This window comes from Anabrus simplex, chromosome 8 (assembly GCF_040414725.1).
Source record: "Anabrus simplex isolate iqAnaSimp1 chromosome 8, ASM4041472v1, whole genome shotgun sequence".
Lineage (NCBI taxonomy): Eukaryota > Metazoa > Arthropoda > Insecta > Orthoptera > Tettigoniidae > Anabrus > Anabrus simplex.
In genome coordinates, this window is record NC_090272.1 from 90,912,499 (window position 1) to 90,934,672 (window position 22,174).

Genomic DNA, 22,174 nt, shown 5'->3' on the forward strand with positions numbered 1-22,174 from the left:
CACAACAGGAAATTCTCCTTCACTCTCAACAATAGCTATAAAGACCAACGGTAAATTTCATTTTAAATATTGTGCAGAGACGTGAAAGCATGATCTTGAACATGATATAACTCCTTCATTTAACCCAATTTTTTACACAAGGTGTTACATTACATAATACACATCTTACAAGGAGATAAAAACAGGGACGAATATAGAAACAAATGAATCGTTGAGAAAGCAAAAGTTACACATATTAAAAATAACCTTAACTACACATCTTGCAGTGCGAAAGTATTCATCTTGAATGATTCCTGAATACAAAACGCACGCGCACACACTTCTAAAGAGCCTATATAAATGCCTACATGCTGGCCTATTTCCCACATTTTGGCTGATGATGACGCCAAACAGCGTTGAAACTAGTTCCAAGTGCAAATACATGTTATAAATAAACTATAACATTTTTGTATTGAAAAGGTGGACCCTTTTATGTTTTCCTATCTTCCAACTGTTGTTAACTCATTAAAAATAAAGGCTCTTTAGAAGTGTGTGTGCGTGCGTTTTGTATTCAGGAATCATTCAAGGCAAATATTTTCGCACTGCAAGTTGTGTGGTTAAGCTTATTTTTAATATGTATAACTTTTGCTTTCTCAATGATGCATGTGTTTCTACATTCGTCCCTGTTTTTATCTCCTCGTAAGATGTGTATTATGTAATGTAACACCTTGTGTAAAAAATTGGGTTAAATGAAGGAGTTATATCATGTTCAAGATCATGCTTTCACGTCTCTGCACAATATTTAAAATGAAATTTACCGTTGGTCTTTATAGCTATTGTTGAGAGTGAAGGAGAATTTCCTGTTGTGTATGTTTATCAGGAACTCAAGGGAGACTTCATTAGTTAGTTGGAACATAGAAAAAATGATGAACTCTTCTCAGAAGAACTCTTAAAGTTTCACTTTACTTTGTCCTGCCTGCTGGCTCTTCAGAAATGTGTACGCGTGTGTTTTATATTCAGGAATCATTCAAGAAGAATACTTTCGCACTGCAAGATGTGTGGTTAAGGTTATTTTTAATATGTGTAACTTTTGCTTTCTCAACGATTCATTTGTTTCTATATTCGTCCCTGTTTTTATCTCCTTGTAAGATGTGTATTGTTTAATGTAACGCCTTGTGCAATATAAATGCCTACATGCTGGCCTATTTCCCACATTTTGGCTGATGATGACGCCAAACAGCGTCGAAACTAGTTCCAAGTGCCAATACATGTTATAAATAAACTATAACATTTTTGTATTGAAAAGGTGGACCCTTTTATGTTTTCCTATCTTCCAACTGTTGTTAACTCATTAAAAATAAAGGCTGACTAAACAATCGCTTAATTTTAATGCTAAATACTGCAATTAAGTAAGAATGGGATAACCTTGAGATACTGCAGACTGCATAATTGATTTCAGAGGTTAGTTTATATTTTCTCGCATCTGGTTAAATTACGGAAAGGCTATTTACCATGTACATTTATCAACAAATTAATCTAAAAAGCCACCTAATCAATACTTTATTTCTTTTGCCTGCGCTTCATGTTCTCATCTAAGATATTTATATAAGGCTGAAGATGACCACTAAGTGGTCGAAACATGTTCTGTGTGTGCTAATGTATTTTTAATTTTACCTAAGGCAAAAGAAATAAAGTATCAATTAGGTGGCTTTTTAGATTAATTTGTTGATTATACCCATCGATAAGGCCATGAAGTTGACAGCTTGCAATGTAAATTTATAGCGAGAAGGTTATAATTTCTCTACTGGCGCTTGAAGCGTGTTTTCGTCATACGTATAGTTTGGTTAAGTTAGGATAGGTAACGCTGTTTGAATAAGAAAAGTGAAACGTTTGCCACAAAATGTGATCAAACATCTTCGGTACGGTATAGTTTTCTGACTTTCTACATTTGCGAGCTGTCTCCTTGAAATTCGAAGGCGATGTTGAAGTTTATTAGTAATAGCCTACCCATCGACTGCTGTAACGTAAAGAAAATTCGAAATAAAAGAGGATAACACGTTTTCGTAATAAGTGCGTAAATAACGTGGCCGATAACAGTTGTTAACTTGCTAAAAATAAATGCTGAAAAGTAAGAATGTGATACACCTCAAGATATGGCCGAGTACATCACTGATTTCAGAGGACAGTTCTTATTTACTCGCGTCTAGTTACATTTCGGAAAGGCTATTCACATGTGTGCCCGTTGCATTTTCAAGACGTTTTCAAAAATGGCGCCGGAGGAAGGTATGGCCCACTCAAGCTAAATAGAATACACAATGAAGTCACAATATCGAGATATAATAGGAGGCCCTGTCTAACTGGGAACGAATGTATTCCGAAGGCGGTGGAGAACAGTGAAAGGTCAAGTAGATTGTTTAAAAAAAAAAAAAAGGATAGAAGAGATTATTATAAAAATACACTTGAAAAATTGAACTCACTAAGACAAAACGTGGATTGCGATCGCGCTACAAAAAGGACGAAGTTTGACTAGATTTCAGCGGAAATTCATAAAGAAAAACTAGATTGATTAAGAAGAAAATGGGATAATCAACCCATAGAAACACTGAATAGATAAAATACGTCCAGATAAGTGGAGCTTAAATCAAATACGCTTACTGGGAACCCAAGGCGCAAGACCAACGATATTGCAGGGAAGTATTGTATGAACTGCAAAAGAAGAAAAGAATTAAGAGAAAGTTATTTTATTGGTGGAGAAGCTGAGAAGAAAAGAAAATAAATCTGAAGAATAATTAAGCTGAATCTAAAGATTTTCTCGGAACAAGATAAAAAAATATATTATACGCAATTATAAAGAGTTAGCCAAATATAACACAGAAGAAGGTTAAGAAGAATAATCTGAGAGAAATATTATTCTGATAAGAATTTTAAAATGACTATGTACTCTTCGGAAATGTTTAACTTTGTTGGCAGCCTTACGAAGAAGATGATGAACTGCTAAGCATTCAAGATGGACCGACCTGGAGAGAGGTATCATCCGGACAGATAACCTACCCGAGATGAGAGATGGATATTGCCTACCTAGACCAGTTCTGAATGGGAGGAGAAGTCCAGCCCAACCTCAGATCCAGACCGAAAAACTAGCCATGTGACGGGCCGAAGGAGAACAACTGACATTGGAGTAACAAGAGACGAGCTAAGTGGTTACAATTAGTATAATAATTTTTAATCGATATTATTTTTGGCATGTGCAGTGGAATTGAATATATGTTAGAAATGATAATATTTAAGTGTGCAAGTGATAATATGCAGTGAAGTGAGTGATATTTAAGATATTAATGCTATATTAAGGCAGTGTGGAATTATATGTATATCTCGCGCTTGGATTACCCTGTTTGAGCAAATAATTCAATGAAGTAGTCGAGAATATGATTAGGAATGACACAACATAACAGCTGATCACAAAGAATTGTCATTAGGGGAAGGATATCGATAAATCTTGCGATGTATGTATCTAAAGATTACGTCACAGATGGACCGCACATCAGAAGAGAATGATGGAAATCAAGTACTCCTTGAAGAGCGATATAATTATTAGCAACACTAGTAACATATGTAAGATTATGCATCGTGATTTTATTGAAAGGAATTGAATATGGGAAACATGTATTGACGTATTTAAGGAAGCTATATATCAGTAATTGCAAGGTATGTGTTGAAGGTTATGTGAAGTAAGAATTAACATTGAGTAGTTGAGATAATAATAATTGATCGTCGGACAAGGTAATAAGAAGTTATATGAAGTGATATGAAGTATTATATTGCGTTTTGTGGTAATTACGAGGTATATACAGGAGGTAGACAAACGTTATGTGTGGAAGGTATGGATCTAATGAAACGATGCGAATAATTAAGAGGAAGTACACCGCGGGACTGACCAGATATAAGGTATGGATTGTGAATATTCGTACTGTATTTAGCCAAGATTTAGAAGGTGATGTAATGTCAAGACAGCTGTTATAATGGAAGTATGAGTTCTGTGACACATTCTCGAAACGTATGAAATGCAAGATAAATGACATATTATACATATATAGTTAAGTAGACGCAAAGCATAGTACTGAGATATTCACACTGCAGATACGAATTAAATAACTTGCACAGTAGGATTTTGATCATGACGTATAAATGCATATTGAGCCAGAGATATATGAATTAAGAATTATGTGGATAGAATAGGAAGAATAATTATTTTAAAATATTGAATAGTTGAATTAGAATTTTATGAAAGGTTACTAAATAGGAAGATGATAGATTAGGAGCCGGATTTAGCAGGCATTAGTGGTGTAAAGCCTCAGCACGTCAATCGTTACTGAATAATTTTCCAAAATGATATCCGTTTGATTGAGTTCAGATTTTATCGATTGGTGGTGATGTAATTTTGAGAAGAAACTTAGAATTTTCATAATGATGTAATGATTGCAGCTGGAGTACGTATACCAGTGATACATATAATGTCTCAAGAATAGTTGTGGACAGTAATTCTGATTTTGATTTCATTTCAGAAACAATTCAAGTTATGTAATGCTATATCTTTGTTTATAATAAGCCAGCGCTGACTTTAACTTACAATTTTTGAATAACTTATTCCATGAGATAATAATTGTAGCTCATTCCAAAATAGTTCTCATTTCTTTAGTGCATTTCTCTAGTTAAATAAATGTGGTTCCTTATTTCTTTTTATATAATTCAGTGAGTGTTAATTTTTAGTGATATTTAATTCTTAATCTTAGTTTGTAAGCTGACTCACTGATAGATGGCGTATATATGAATGCGGACTGTGGTGAAGTTTTAACATTAGCATTGGATGAAGGCGATCGTTCGAATACTATTGCGTATGTCTGAACCATTTTCTTTCTGATCCCACGTAAAGCGAAATCATATGAAAAATTTTAAGATTTTTTTGATTGAACGATATACCCTGGGATTACATCGAGCTGTCGGGAGTTATTTGCGACCCGTTCGGACCCAAGTAGGGTGCACATGTAAATTTTTAGCGAGGAGGTTATCATTTCTCTACATGCATTACAAATATATTTTCATGATACATATACCATACGGTTAGGTTAGGCAACGCCGTTTGAAGAAAAAACTGAAATGTTTGCCACAGAAGCCTCTGCGTGATAGCATATTTCTCCGAATCCAAGACGACGTTTCTTCTCAGAATTTCATGCGAAAAAATCAAGGGTTGTCTTGCATTCCCGGCCTAACAGCAACGAATACCACTGGCAACTATCGTGGTAACCACGCTGCTTCTTTTCACATGCGCACGCACACACAAAACTCATTGACAATAAACGACCGCCTCTTTATCATACATCGCTAGCTGTGACAACCAGTTGTACAGTGTCTGTGCGTAACGTCACTGGATCTTGGGAAATAGTGAAGAGAGAATGACGATCTATTAGCCTCTACAAAAATGTTACTAAAATCTGCAAAATGGCATCAAAACTTGTGAGCCTCCAATTCTCAGAAAGGCCACGGCTACTCAGTGGCAGAGTTATAACGTGTCTACTGTACCTAACACTTAGTAAAATTAAGTTTTATAGACAGCAGGAACATTTTAGTGAAGGATAGTCGTTTTGTAAAGATACGTGGAACAGGTATTGCCAGCAAATTAACAACGGGTTCTCGTCAATATTATGGTACAAATTTTAAATTAATGGTTATTAAACATTTGGAAATGTAGAATAATTGTGCATAGGCCTAACTAAAGCCAATATTTGACGTTAGCGTGAAGACAAAGATAGCTAAAAAAATGCGTACTGTACAAAAAAATGTGAAAAGGACGCTGTAAAGAAGTCAAAGATGAAATTGTGAGGTATGTGCACGAAAAATTCAAGAGCAGAATGGCCATATCGTGCCGAAATAAACTCTTTCCTTGACCTTCAACAGATGCGATTAGGCCTATACATCGCTAGCCGCTGAAGTTGGCCGAATCCGGCAAGCGAGACGTGCGCATAGTGGTTGCCGGTTGTATCTGACCCAGAGTAAAAGTAACAGTTTTATAGGCAGCAAGAATATTTGTCTGATGGATCGTCGTATTGTAGAGACGCATGTAATAGCTATTGCCGGCAAATTTTCAACGGGTTCTCTTTGGTATTACGATGCCAATTTAAAGTTATTGGTCATTAAACCTGCATAAATAAAGATTAATTGTGCAGCCGCAAAAAAATACGGCATAACGAAAGCCAGTGTTCGGCGACTAAAATACGTACTGTACAACAAAAGCATTCGTATGATTTTAAAAAGCACTTTTTGAGCCTGATTTACATTTTTGAAGGAAAAAAGTGGGGTTTGTCTTGGATTCGGAGAAATACGGTACTGTACTATAATTTTTTCAGAATGAAATTAAACTCACACTTTCACGAAAAATAACAAACAGGTAAGCCGTAGTGTGGATACCATATGCGGAAACGCAAATTTTGAACAAATTGATTGCCTTTTCATAGTGTTTTATTGTGTATGGGGGTTCTTCCGACTTTTATACAAAAATCGGGTACAACGACAATCCGCTATAGCGAGTAAATTTTTCACTGTTATGAATTCTCGCTATAACGGACTTCTACTGTACTTCAATCCTGATTTTGTCCTTTCTAGTAGTTTGATTCATACTTCTAGTGAATTTCATTTCTGTTGCCTGAATTCTGTTTCATATGGTTATGAGGGTACTTAGGAATTGTAGTAAGGTGACGGCATATAAGTCTCTATTGTATGGGACCCTCACCAGGATTTGTTGATTCGAGAACTGGAAGAAATCCAAAGGAAAGCAGAATAATTTGTTCTGGATGATTTCTGACAAAAGAGCAGTGTTACAAAAATGTTGCTAAGTTTGGTCTGAGAAGACTTGGGGGTAAGGAGATGAGCTGCCTGACTAAGCAGTATGTTCCAAGCTGTCAGTCGAGAGATGGTGTGGAATAACATTAGTAGACAAATAAGCTTGAATGGAGTTTTTAAAACTAGGAAAGATCCTACTATGAAGATAATGTTGGAATTCAAGAGGACAAATTACGGCAAATTTTCATTTATAAGAATAGGAATTAGGTACCAAGAGAGACGTTTGGTAAATTTCCGACTTCTTTGAAATCATTGAAATTATTTAAGAAAAGACCAGGTAAACAACTGATAGGGAGTCTGCTATCTGGGTGACAGCCCTAAATGCAGATCAGTGGTGAATGACTGATGAATAATTGATTGACTGATTGTCTGATGTCTAACTTGAGGGCAAGAGGGTGGGAGGATTGAGGTAAATGCTTATGGGCTTTAACTCTGAAACGATCATTGAATATAGTTTGATGGGATAGGATATGAATGGGGATAATATTAAAAATGAAACACTTGTAAGAGTGTAACCGTTACTTCAGCGGCTACACTAAACACAGAAAGGGAGGAAAGAAAGTGCAATTACACAGTACCAAAAACCACTACACTCTCAGTGAAAGATCAGCAGAAACTACGTGGATCTCCGCCGATAACGACACTAGTAAATATCAGGAGGGCCAACTAAATGACAATAAACCAGGAAGGTGGGAAGGAGCTGGGAACCTACCAAGGGCATGGAGATGGCTTAGGTTGCAGTTTCCAAAATAATCAACCGCGATTCGTAATTTCAAAAAATATTATTTACAAATGGACTTTACAAATGAATTCCGAACCAATTCAGCCATGCGGAAGGTACCGACACATAACTTGTAAAACGTCAACTTACATGTTCTGTGAGACACACAACTTAAACGTTCTTTGATAACAGCTTCCTCCAAGTTCAAAGATTCAAACAAAGTATACATCTAGTTACAAACCCAGTAGTACAATGCAATTTAGTAGGTAAGAAGAAAAGTAATATGCTATTACAATTTACAGTGAAGTCAAACGTGCTTTTCCAAAAACTCTGGCGTGCATCAAGTGACACGGAACTACTAGAGGCGAAACCCCAAGGTTAATATATAACACTACAATTTACATGTTTAGCGAAACAAGGAACGGGGAATGCCTTGAAAACAAACAGGCAAGCCCAGCTGAAAAGCTAAGGCATCAGAAATACTTGAGTGGCGAATCTAGGTGAGGTTAGGGCAAACTCCTACATGAAAAAGCAAGTGAACATTAAAGGAAATTTAAGGTGGAACGGAAATCAAGAGTGCTTACCCCAAAGTGGAGTGGCCCATCCCGGTAGCAAGGCGTCGCTGACGACGTCAAAACTTCTGACAGTCAAGTGATAGAGGATAGACAGACAGACCACGAAATGCTGCCTCGTTCTCTATAAAAGGGAACTCTGGCCTTGGAGTAGCCAATCAGAATGCAGGGGTCTGCCTATCGCCACCCAGATTCACCAATCACAACTCTTACTTCAGACGCGATGTTAAAATACTTTCTCGAATACCTACAATCACGAATCTTCCATTTCCAGAATAGTCAGAAAATACTTTCTAGAATACATAACCAACTAAAGGCAACACACCCAGTTCAAATATTTATGTAACTTTCTGGATAGTTCCAGTAAATACAGAACTGAAATCTACTATTTACAAATACCATATGTTACCAAAATATTACACTGTACAGGTTAGGTCGTTACATGGAATACAAATAAAATATTATATCACCACACTTCAGATCTTACAGTAAGTACTACGGAAGGTTTACAAATAAAGTCTTCCTATAAAGACATTGCACTTCCAATATATTCTCCACCTGTGACAAATAGAAAGCAGACGTGGAAGAGGGTACCTGTGCTGTTTATCCAGAAGGAGGTATGTTATTACTGTAGGTTGAAGTGAATGTAGTGAAAATAAGTCTTGCCCTTATGAAAGGGATGTGCAGGACAACTTGTCCTAACAGGTACCAACAAAACGTTTGTGTAATGATGTAAAGAAGTCATGATTCTAACAAAGCTCACACAGACCTGTCTGTAATCCGTACTGAAGCCTTCAGAATAGATATGCCTGAAGTGTTTCAATCGACCATTGCGAACCAGAAATGCATGCGGAAATGGTTCCTCTGGCAGATAAACCTTATTCTGCTTAGACGTTGACAACCTGAAACAAGAGAGACATTAGTACATTAGTAAAAGATGAAAGAGTAAAATACCTGATGTAACAACAAAAACAAGGCAAGTTTACCATTCTGCCAAAATATTTGAATATGCTAGTGAGGTATCGGCGACAGGTGAGATGAAGAACATGGGCACCGATGTTAGACCAGTGTTGTCTAGGTGCGTGGACAGGCACTCAAACAGGTCATAGACGACTCCAGAAGGATAGCAGGGGATCAGAATGTTTCCTCCACACCTCAGAGTAGTCACTGAAAATACAAAGTCATCATTTTTGGGAGTTAGTTCACCACAATTACCAGGTCCAACAATACAGAGAGTGCCCATAGCTTAAGTTACTCAGTTTGGCGGGTTGTAGAGAGAGACCCACCGTTCACAGACACGTGCAACTTGGTGGGTACATAACATAGGCCAGGCAAAAAGGAATTAAGATTATAGTACATTTGTCCCAATGCCTTACACATGTGACACAAATGAGAGATGTGATACCATACAGATTACATTAGGTGTTCAATATGTTGTCCATCCATGTCCAGGACATACCGCATTTACTTGTGTAATCCCCCCCCCCCCCGCCCTTTATTCTTTACTCTTTTCAACATCAAAAACGGGGAGGGAAAATGATGCAAATCTGAATTAAAAATGGAAATGAAATAAACCATAATTACCTTACTTAAGTTACGAAATTTATTTAGGCCTAAAACAGTACAAAATAATTGAAAATATATATAACAGAATTAATTTTAATAAAAAGGCAAAGGCAATAATGTGCTCCCTAGCAACCACCGTCTTTTAATGTCACGCGAGAATTCGCTGAAAATAGGAGCCAGATACCTGAAATATATTAGAATACTGTATTAAGGTAAAATCTGTAAAACTGCCTATGCTAATATGTATTTCACTTCAAAGAAACAGACTTACCATGTCATTCATCCTCGCTTTCTTCCGAAGTTGTCTGCGATGAATCACTTCCATTCTCTTCCATCTCCCAGATGCAGTCATCTTCAGTTCCATCTAGTTTGTTGGAAATGCCAATTTTCTTGAAATTTTTCATAATAATGTCTTGTGAAAACAGTCCCCATGCACGAACAATCCACTCACGTATCATTTCTAGTGAAGGCCTCTTGATCTTCCCGGTAGGCATCAGAGTATGAGAACCTCCTGCCATCCATTCAGAATATACCTACCGCAAAAACGTTCTTTGAATGACCTGTTGACACATCAAGAGCTGCAAGGCTGATGTCAAGCCACCAAGAATTATTGCAGCATCAGTCTTCTGGTTGACTATTTCTTGGCAAACATCATGAACAAGATGGCCACGGGAACTGCCCAAAACCAGGAGAGACCTGTGGTTTAAGAGATCTTCCCCACACAACACGCAAACAATTCTTTATGAGATCCACCACCATCCAACCTTTCTGCTGGACATGAATGTGCACACCAGAAAGAAATTTTCCTTTAGGAATTGTTTTTCGCTTGAAAGTTACATAGGGAGGAAGATTTTCCCCATCAGCAGTAACAGCCAGCATAACTGTGCAGCTAAGCTTCTCTGTCCCAGTAGTCTTCATGACTATGCTGGATGCTCCCTTTTAGGTAATTGTAGTTTTTCTCGGCATATCAAAGAAAATCAGAGTTTGATCTGCATTTCCGATTTCCAATGGCAAGTAATTGTACTCGCACAGCTTCTTAATTACAAATCTATTAAAATGCATGAATTTTTCACTGTGGTCCTTCGGAAGTCACTGGCATAAAGATATCCTTCTATGAAAAGAAAGATTGTTCCTATTCATGAACTGACAAAGCCACCCTCTGCTTACTTTAAAATCAAGAATTTTCAAGGATTTTGCTACTTCTACAACCTTTAACTGGAGCATCTCATGGGAAACTGAAAAGCCATCATTTCTCTATTGATTTACGTAAGGAACAACTTTCTATTCAATTTCTGGATGTTTCCCGGTTTTTGGTCCCCGAAATGATAAAGTTGTTTCCTTGGTACACTGTCATTCTTCTTTCTGCTTCCACCAGTAACGCACGTGTGATGGTGCTATGAAAAATTCACAAGATGCAGCACGACTGCCGTCATTTTCGGCAAATTCTATTACAATTTAAATTGTGCGTTGTAACTAATGTTTTTCTTTCCCATCACGTCACCAAGAAACACTTCGCACAACAATTCACACATAAGAACACTGTTGAAAGCCATTACTGTACGCGTCGAGTCACAGCTGATAACAAGGGCGAGTTATGGCTAGCAGTCACAGGTGTGTTCTTGCCCTGGCCATGGGAAACACAAACTGGAATTTCCAAACTAGTTCCCAATTTCCAATAATCGGCGGGGGCCAATGACCTTCGATGTTAGGCCCCTTAATACAACAAGCATCATCATCCCAATAATTGGCATGAATCACAAGGACGAGATTAGTCCATGGTTCGCAACTAGTGATGTGTACTGATTGGGTGGACCAAAACCTATCATTGTTTCTTAGTAGATAAAACAAGTCTGAGAAAATATGCAATTTTTTTCAAATGTTCATTCTAAAAATCAGGGAGGGAAAATTATGCGAGGTGGGAAATTACACAAGTAAATATGGTATCGCAATTGCAGTAGTGTCTATATTAATGTTGCAATGAAGCATCTCAACTGGGATATATGTCACCTTCAAATAAGCATGCGTTTGGATGTTTGCCGAATGTGTTGCAGCGAGGGTCTCCCATCTGGTGTATAATGTGCGATGGTGCCCCAACCTTGTCCAAAGCATTGCATTTTTGGAGAGTAGGCATAATGTGTTGGTGCAGCAGATCACAATAACATAGAAGATAGGAAACTTAAAAGGGTCCACCTTTTCAATACAAATAAATGTTATAGTTTATTTACAACATATATTTACACTTGGAACTAGTTTCGACGCTGTTTGGCGTCACCTTCAGCCAAAATGTGGGAAATAGGCTAGCATGTAGACATTTATATTACAAGGTGTTACATTAGTGTGATTAAATGAGAGAACATGAAGACGCGAAGTACAATGTCAGTTTCAAAGTGGTCATGAAGGGCGAGTCAAAATTGTATAAACATGAGATAACATAATCACTTAAACAATAAAACATATAAACCAGGGCCTCTCAGGGTGCATGCGCGTGGTGCATGCACTGTGCACGGCGCAAAAGACGACTTCGCTTGGTTGACCAGAGTGCAGACCCCCCACTCCTCTCTCCCTACACCTGTCTCCCTGTTCGGCCTGTCTCCGCGTTCCTCACCTTCACTGCTGTTTTTCCCCCACTGCGAAATGTTTACGTGTGGTGAGCGGAGACGCACAGTTGTATGGGACAAGGTTACCAGTGTCATTAAAAAAATTAAAAAAGTGAATTAGAAATACACATACATGTTTGAGAGGAATGTAAACATAATTTTAAAAAAATTCAGAACCCGTAACCAAAATGAAAATGCTACAGTACTGGAACAAAACTCATTTGTGGATATAGAATGCTCTTCTTCAAGCTGTTTCAACTTCCTTAATTCTTTCTCTCTGACGTCTCCTATGATTCCACAATAATTTTCCGAATGTAGTCTGTTGTAGTGTCTTTCAATAGATGATTTTCTTACGCACGTAATTATCGTCCCACAGATTAAGCATTTGGCGTTATCGTCACGACAAACAAACAAAAAAATTACGAAAGTTCCCAGTTCGATTGAAATGGACTTTCGGAAGTCTTTGCTTTCTTCGAAACAGGTTGCTCCATTATTATGTTGTTGTCGTGCGCTTGTCTATTTCACTGATAAACACGTCGTCTACCACCAAACGCTTCGTCGCTCTCAGCACACTACACCATCCGAGTCAAGCCGAGTTGAGGCGAAGCGTACCGATGCACAGTGCACAGAGCCTATGCACCTCGCTCTGCACGCGTGAGAGTTTGGGCGTTTGAGAGGCCCTGATATAAACTGTAACAAAACCATGCGGAAGTACGAGATGATTGGCATTGGAGATTCAAATTATTTCAGACACTCTTCCATTGAATGTTGCCTGCCACGAGTGTAGTACAAAACATAGGTTATATTTCAATAAACACAATCTTCTCAAAAATGCACATAACATTATAAAATATTTGGGTTGAGATGAAATTTGGCAGTTAGGGATTGAAATCACTTATTCAATAAGCGTCAATTCAAAAAACAGCTGTAAAGGGTGAGACAAGAATTGCACGAGCGTGAGTTTGGACTCGATAAATGCAAAAAAACACGTGAAACACACTCGAAAATGTAGGTTTGTGATGGATTTGGCACAAGAGGTCTGCGTTCAATCATTCATTGAATGGCACCGGTGCGAGTGTAGTTCAAATGTGAGTTAGGATTTAACAGCCTCTTAGAATTGCACGTGACATCTGAACTCATGGTGCGAGATGAACTTGGCAGTGAAGGTTCGAATTGTAGATATTCAGTGATGTCAATTTCAAAACAGTCCATGAAGGGTGAATGCAAAAGCTATAATTCATACGAGTTAGGACTCATTAAATAATATTGGTTGTCTAACCACTTATCATGTCCATTACAATACTGCGTGGCATCTGCTACCTAGCAATATGCACAAGAACCTACTGTTTCAATGCAAACGGTTTTATCGTAAAGTGAGTAATTTTAATGAGAATTGGAAAAGTTCTTATTTCTTATTACGTGAGTGTAAATACACCACCAGCCATTAAAATTGCTACACCATGAAAGTGGAATGCAACAAGTCAAATTTGCTTGAAAGGTACAACACGCTGGGATATGCAAGCAATTAGCATTTCAGTACATGTACACATGTATGAGTAACGCCATCTACAATCTGTATAAAGAGGAATATTGCACAGCGAGTTTCTCAGTCGGAAGTTGCATTCAAGCATTGTTTGCTTGTGTAAAGGTCGTGGTATGACCGTGTAAGATGGAGGAATGCCTACCAGCACATGTCAGAATATGACTGCAGCAGGATCATGGTTTACTGGGACAGAAGTTTACCGATCAGCGATATAGCTGCTTGTGCTGCATATTATCCCATGACTGTCATGTGAAAATGGAATCGATAGGTCTTGGAGGACCATACAGAACGCCACACAGGATCTGTGACGACACCCAAAGGACAGATATGTTGTCGGTAAGGTCCTACGGGATCGTACAGCCACGTCATGTACCCTGAATCAGGAACTTGGCTTGTTTGCAGGACAACAAGTGTCTGCACAGATAATGCGATATTTTCTGTAGTACCACAGACTGTAAGCATGGCAACCAATATTGCGACTTCCCTTGAAGCTGCAGCAGAAACGGGCGACCCTGCAGTGGTGTAATGAACGGCAGTAACAGACACAGGAATGGCGCCACATTGTCTTTTCAGATGAATGCCCGTTCTGCGTACAGAATCTTTATGGATGTATCCATGTGTGGAGGTACTGAGGAGGACAAATGAATACCTGCCAGCAAAAACATTGTAACCCTCAAAATGCAAATTTTTTCAATGTTACAACGTTTCTGCACCCGCACAACCCGTGGCGAAATTTAAACAAAAGAAAAAAGGCGCTTAACGTTCAAGTTTGCCAACATAACTTCCTACATGCCTCACTCTGACCGCATACATCGTTTATGCACGGAAACCAAGCATTCTAGAAAAGTGAGGGTTACAACATTTTTGCCGGCAGGTATTCAAATGTTGTCAGCCTGCATTCACTATCGTATGGGCCCAGCACCTGAAGTGATGGTATGGGGTGAAACTGAGTACACATCCCAGTCATCTATTGTTTGCATAGCCGGTAATTTGGATAGCCGCCATTATATTTCTGATGTGTTAAGGCCCGTGATTGTGCCCTATCTTCAAGGCCTTTGTGACGCTACCTTTCAACAAGATAGTGCACAAACGCATGTTGCCACTGCTATCCTGACCTTTGATATAGAGGCTGTTGGACTGTTGACCTGGCCAGCACGTTTTCCAGATCTGTCACCCATTGAGAACATCTGGTCATTGGTTGCTGAGGGACTGGTACGCCAACATGTTCCAGCCTCTACAATCGATGAACTCTGGCATACAGTCAACCCACACTGAATGATGTACCCGTATCGGTCATCCAAGCTCAGTTCAACTCGATGCCCAGCCGGACTACTGATGTTATGGCTGCCAGAGTTGGCAGCTCTGGGTACTAATTTGTCCATGTTTTGTACCTCAAAATTACTTGTAAAGTGAATCATGTCTTCCACCCATCATACTGTAAGTGTACAATAAATATGATACTGCTCTTTCCTTACCTTCTAGTTGTAGCAATTTTAATGGTCAACAGTGTAGTTTCAAATAGTTTCCAGCAGGCTTATGGTGAGCATGAGTGTTTCAGTGACACACAAGTTTTGTGAATGGCAGGGAGGAGGCTGGATAATGTTCCAGGTTTCTGTGGCTGTCTTTCCTAAGTACAGTGGAACCTCGATTCTCCGTTTTTCGAGGGACCATGAAAATAAAACGTACTACACAGGACAACGGAAAATCCAGGAATGCATGAAAACCATCAGCAATTTGGCTAAACATCACAAAAATGAAATATGTATAATTATTGTCTTACAAAAACACCGAAACCAAACCAGACTACAGACCCAATGGGACTTTGCCTGCTAAGCGACCGCTGTTCAGCCCGAAGGCCTGCAGATTACGAGGTGACACATGGTCAGTGTGACGAATCCTCTCGGCCGATATTTTGGCTCTCTAGATCGGGGTCGCCATCTCACCATTAGATAGCTCCTCAATTAAAGGTAATCACGTAGGCTGAGTGAACCTGGAGCCAGACTTACATCCAGGTAAAACTGCCTGACCTGGTCGGAATCGAACCCAGACCCTCTGGATGAGAGGCAGGGATGTTAGACCGCGAAACCGCATTAATTATCGGAACGCGAGTTCAAAATCTCGATACTTTATATTCAATTTTACAGGGGAATCTTCGTCAGTTTCCCGTGAAAACTTCTTTCAGTTCAGCAACTTTGATTAGCGAAACTCTTCGAAAAATCTAATAACGCCAAGCCCAACGACAATCGACCACAAGTAGTTTTTAATTCTCTCATCTAATAAAATAAAGCATATTAGGTACAAAAGCGCCCAACATGATGGCAAAATCTGTTCTTTTCTCAATCTTTTATTGTAATTTGGTCTCTGGTACACTGTTCGTAGGCAGTTTCTGGAAATCTTGTACCGCGTAAATTACTCCTACATCGACTTTTAAAGGTTATGTTGAACTCGAAAACATGGTTTCGAATGTAAGTAATCAGTTCTCAAAAGTTCTCGAATGCATTATATTCAATTCTGCCCATCACTAATCCAATCAAATTGGAAAGATAAAAGAAATATCATCAAAATTCAGAAATTACGGTTATTCCTGACCTTGAGATCATCTGGAAAGGTCGCTTGCTGCACATGTCAGTACGAGTTGGAAATGATACAAACTATTTAAATGTAACGTGCACAAATAAAACGACTGCGGTTTTTGGTATTTTAACACAAAAACGTAAAATTTCAATCTTACATTAGGACCTAAACAGTATTAGGCAATCCCAGCACCTCCCATGGCTTTCTTTTTTAATGTAAGGTGCAACATCTATTCTGGTCTCGCTTACATAATCGTGTGCGATAATATTAAAATACTAAATTTGTGTTAAGAAGGAGCAGTTTCGATTCCTGCCTGAAAGCCCAGTTACTTACAGTGCCCTGAGGAAAGTGCCGAAAACCTGTTCGGAAGTACGATTGAAAAATGTAAAAATATAAACATCCAACCCTGGACATAATGTGGACGTTTTATAAGTGCGAACATTTGACGAAACTCGTTCCGTCTTCAGCCAGAGCTGTCGAAATGCGCCGTGTCTCCTTACGATTATTGTGGCCACTCTCTGCTTTATAATTTTCAGAGATTCTCTAAACAATACCACCCGAATGCGATGCTAGGATGGTCCCTTATGCAAGTTCACCACCGATCGCTTTTCCAGTACCGGTACAGTACTTCCTCTAATTATCGCAATGACCTGGCGTTAACGCCAAGATCCATAAGTAGGCCATAGCTGTCCTTTCGTTAGATACAGTTTATTAAAAAACGATTGATCAAGGATTTAGCGTTTTCGTTAGATACAGTTTATTAAAAAACGATTGATCAAGGATTTAGCGTTGATGGGACTGGAATTTCTGGACGGTTGATCCGGCAAATAGTTTCTTCAAGGAACAGATAATGCAAGATTTTTACAACGTTATCTAATTACGATGCTCGCGGGACCACGTAATTTGAACGCATATTCCGGGAAAACTAGTTTCCGGGAACAGATAATCGAGGTTCCACTGTACATACAGAATCTTCTGTTCACACATCCATGCTCTATCACCACCCAGACGATAATACCACCGCAGTTGCAGACAGTTGTGTTACTAAGTACCATTCTGCAAGCAGGTAGAATCACAACCAAGAGTCAGTTCAACATACAGGGTACCGTACCATCTGCCGACAAATTATCTCCAGTTAGTTCTAGTTTTAATTACAATTACAGTCTCAAAACAAAGGCTGTATTATTGGATTAAAGACTGAACAAGCCATATATTTTTAAACTTCAAAATCCCAATAATTTAACCTATATTTTTGCATACTAGCCTATTTTACTCTCTCATATCTTAGAAGATGACAATTAAGGAAAGGAGGGGTCTTAGAGGTGAGTAAATATGGAATATTTAAAGCCAAAAGATATTTTATAATATACCATTTACAGCTTACCAACTGTCATACAGAGCTCTCCAAGCATCGAGTCTGGATTTGCTGTAGGTGTCTGTGTTAGTCCTGTCAAGATAAGCACGTTGGCATTCTTTAAAGCTGCCTGGTCCATTGGCCTGTGAAAGAAACATTATTCATTACAAGATGTCAAAAGAGAGTCATAAAGTAATGAACAGGGCTCAGACAATGACACAGGTGTAGAATCTCTTGGAGGTGGAAAGTGTTTGTAGATTTTATTTGTAAATCTTTTTAAGTAGTACTTACTGTATGATCTGGAGCATTGTGCTAGAATATTTTATTTGTATTCCATTCAGCTACCTAACCTGTACAGTGTATGTCAGTTGTAACTAGCAGATTACATTTCTATATTAACTGGAACAGTCCAGAAAGTTTTTGACGCGGAATTTTAGAACAGGGTGTGTTGGCCTTTGTTAGTTATGCATTCTAGAAATATCTTCTTACTATTCTGGAAAGGGAAGATTCGCGATCGTATGTGTTCGAGAAAGTGGTTTAAACATCGCGACCGAAGAAAGAGTTGTGATTGGAGAATCCAGGCAAGCTCCTGCATTCTGATTGGCTACTTCAAGGCCAGGGTCGCCCTTTTAAAGGGAGCTAGGCAGCATTCCGTGGTCTGTCTTAAGCCTGTCTCTCTTTGGTCTGCCGTCTGCCAGAGTTTTGATGTCGTCGGAGACTCCTCGCTTTCAGGACGGGCGGCCTTAGGGTGAGCACAGTTGTTTTCAGTCCCGTTTTAATTTTCATCTAATTTTCGTTAAAGTATCACACAGGAGATTGCCCTAATTGCCACTCTATTAAACTAATGTTTTGGAAAGGTACGTTTAACTTGAATCTAAATTGTAATAGCATATTGGGTTTCTTCTTACCTTCAAGATTGTATTGTACAACTTTGTTTGTAATTAGATGTGCGGTATTCCCTTGACTCCTTGAACTTATAGGAAGCTCTTGTCAAGGAACATCTAATTTGTTTGTCTCAAAGAACGTGTAATTTGTATTTTACAAACTGTGTATCGGTATTTTCCGCATTGCTGAACTTGTTCGCATTTTATTTTGTAAGGTCCATTTTGTAAGCAATATTTTTGAAAATCAAAGATCATCATTAATTTTTCCGAAAACCGCAACCTAGACATCTCCATGCCCTTGGTAGGTTCCCAGTATTGTTCCACGTTCCTTGTTTGTTATCGTCAAGTTGCCCTCACTGATTTTTACTTATGCTGTTTTCGCCGCAGTTCATTACGTGGTTATAGTGTGTATAGTGTTTAAGGTACCATGGAAGTATCATCACTAGAGCCCAGATTTCCATGCAAATGCATGTTTTTCAATAATATGGTTACACTTCTCAAACGTTGTAGATATTCGTTTTATGGCTTAACGATTCCAAATAACCGTTCTTTTTTTCCGTGTATGATTGCATGCTTTGGCCTTTCTAGAAGAAAATTCATGCATAATGCATGTTTTGAAGATTTTTGGATTTAACAGCAAATATTTGGACATTTATATTGCACAACATGAATTTTCTTCTGACTTTGGCGCATATATAATGTTAACTTGCATGACAGTGCCATTTATGAATGTTGGTGTGCAGAATTTGGGACTATTTTTCCACATTATACAGTCTGTCCATTACTGAGAGATGGAGAGATTGTATTCCTGGCATCCTATGTGACAAAGTTACTACATAAGGCAGAGGTCCTATAATCCAATTAAGCAATCAGTTTCTTACCTGTTGTTTGAGTAAACATTGAAGTAAGGTGGAAATCCCCACGTTGATCTCTGTAATTCTTAGGAATAAGGTGTCGCAGTAAATTGAATCTTAAATTGTGCATTACTCATTGACGGCTCATTTGTTGTATCTCTTGTATCACACTTCTGTGATGCCGTGTTGCTGAGATAGCAGTCCAGCTCCATGACTAAATGGTTAGCATGCTGGTCTTTGGTCAGAGGGGTTCAGGGTTCCATACCCGGTGGGTGTATGTGTTCTCATCATCATTTCATCCTCATCAAAACGTGCACGTCGCCTACGGCTGTCAAATCAAAAGACCTGCACCTGGCAAGCCGAACATGTCCTCGGACACTCCCAGCACTAAAAGCCGTATGCCATTTCATTTAGGCGCTACCAAGATAGCAGCTTCCAAACCATGGTTTTGCACTGAACTCTCTTCCGTTGTTAACCTAGAATTTCCTATCCGGAATTCTCACTCATCACATGTCTTTGTTAATGCAGCAGGCAATCGTTACCAGTTATTGAGGACATTCAAAAGCGTCTGCAATCATCGCATGGAGAAACAGCTGCGGCAGCTAGAGATACTGTAGGTCGAACAAAGAGATCCGTTCAAATCCTGACTTTGAATTCGTCAAGATTATGTTAGACAACTTGACCTCAATTTGTCCCAAATGTCTTCATTTAAAAGTGCACCTGTCACCTTGTGACATATAAAGATCATTTTCTGTGTTTAAGAATACGCTGACAGGTAAACAGATGAGCTTAAATTAAGACGAATTGGAGAAATTACGGTAGTTGTACAATGTTTCAAAAGAAACTGAATTTTGATAGTTCATATTTTCCAGTTTATTGTGGATGTTTTGCCATATTGTAGTGCATGAATGCATCCATATTTTGAGATTTGACAGTGCATGGAAATCCGGGCTAGCCATGGCAATGAATGCATTCCAAAATTTAAAAAAAGCTTGTTAATCAATAAAAACCAGGTAAATATTTCTTAAGTCTTATGTATGGAGTGTTTAACATATGGGAGTGAAACGTGGTCCCTGGGAAAACAAGAAACGGGCAGGCTAGAAGTAGTTGTGATGATTAAAATGAATAAACTGGACTGAAAGAAAAAAAGTAACATCGGAGTGTTGAGAGAAGTACACGAAAAGAGAAAAGGAAGGTGAAAATGTGGACACAATAGTTTCATTTGTAATATCATGGAAGAAAACGTTCTTGAAAAAAAAAAAAATGGGGGAGACTTGCATACATCAAGAACCTCATGATGCAAATGAACTGCAGCTCCTGTGAACAGATGAAGATGATGGTAATGGACAGAGAAATTTGGTGGAGGTGACAAGGCAAAGCCTATAGTAAATCATTACATTTGTCTCATGGGACTCATTATACTAGATACAAGTGTCACCACAACTTCTATAACTTTGTGAGCAGGTCAGTTAAAATTTGAAAATTGTGCCAAATTTGCAAAATGCCTCTACGGGTCAGAAACTACTGTAAATATGTTAAGAAAGATATACAAATTTAAGGAATAGTATAATCCCAAGAAGTCTGAAGCAGAATGTGCCAGAGAGTAAAAGCAGTGCAAGAAATTGGAGAGGCTCGTACAGCAATACGTACAACCTTGCAATTCTACTCTGCCCATGGAGCCTGTGCACTAGGAAATAGCTGTAGATGGCAAAGCAGTTGCTGAGGACCTCTCGTAGACAATGTCTGACCACTAGCAGCTCATGGTGGATGACCAGACCAGAGAAGAGGAGGCATGTCCGACAGCAGAATTTGACAGAATTTAGCAAGCGGCCACAAATCACTTTGCTGTAGTGTTTATAGACAATGAGTCTGGTTATGCTTATGATATGTGCAACAGGCTGTCCTACAGGAAGAAACTGCGACCCCCAACAGACTGGACAATAGAGTTGCAGTGCGGTGAGTTAATCTTCGAAGATGTAATTAGGTCTGTTGTATAAAGCTACTTCTGCACTCACGTCATGAAAGGGAAGGTGCCTCTGTTTACTAGACTGAACGGGTTCCTGTACTCACCTATGCTTGACCACTTTCACTACTGGATGCAATAACAGAGAAACTGGTGTCACCTTATTATTAAATAAACAATTAAAATTCGGTACATTGATGGAATCTTATGAGACTGATGTGGTGATAGGAGTGGAATCGTGGTTGAGAGAAGGGGTGGGTAACAAAGAAGTATTTCCAGAAGGGTACACAGTCTATCGTAGAGACCGAGGAGATAAAAAGGGAGGGGGGGTATTTATTCTGGTGAAGGAAACTTATTGTTCACAAGAATGGTTTACCGATGAAAGGGATGAAATATTAGGGATATTTTTTTTTTTGCTTTACGTCGCACCGACACAGATATGTCTTATGGTGACGATGGGATGGGAAGGGCCTAGGAAGTGGAAGGAAGCGGCCGTGGCCTTAATTAAGGTACAGCCCCGGCATTTGCCTGGTGTGAAAATGGGAAACCACGGAAAACCATCTTCAGGGCTGCCGACAGTGGGGCTCGAACCCACGATCTCCCGATTACTGGATACTGGCCGCACTTAAGCGACTGCAGCTATCGAGCTCGGTGGGGATAAAATTAATTTGTG

General features: G+C 38.9%; 1 protein-coding gene across 2 annotated transcripts in view; it reads right to left on the reverse strand.

Annotated features, from left to right (window-relative positions):
* IntS9 (integrator complex subunit 9) overlaps positions 1–22,174 on the reverse strand; it is a 157,765-nt gene that overhangs the window by 89,321 nt on the left and 46,270 nt on the right. For both annotated transcript variants that reach the window (XM_067152914.2, XM_067152913.2), the window contains exons 6-8: positions 17,831–17,943; positions 9,153–9,333; positions 8,936–9,068 (exon numbers count right to left, since the gene is read on the reverse strand). In XM_067152914.2, the coding sequence (XP_067009015.2) occupies positions 8,936–9,068; positions 9,153–9,333; positions 17,831–17,943 (427 nt within the window). The remainder of the gene's footprint in view (positions 1–8,935; positions 9,069–9,152; positions 9,334–17,830; positions 17,944–22,174) is intronic.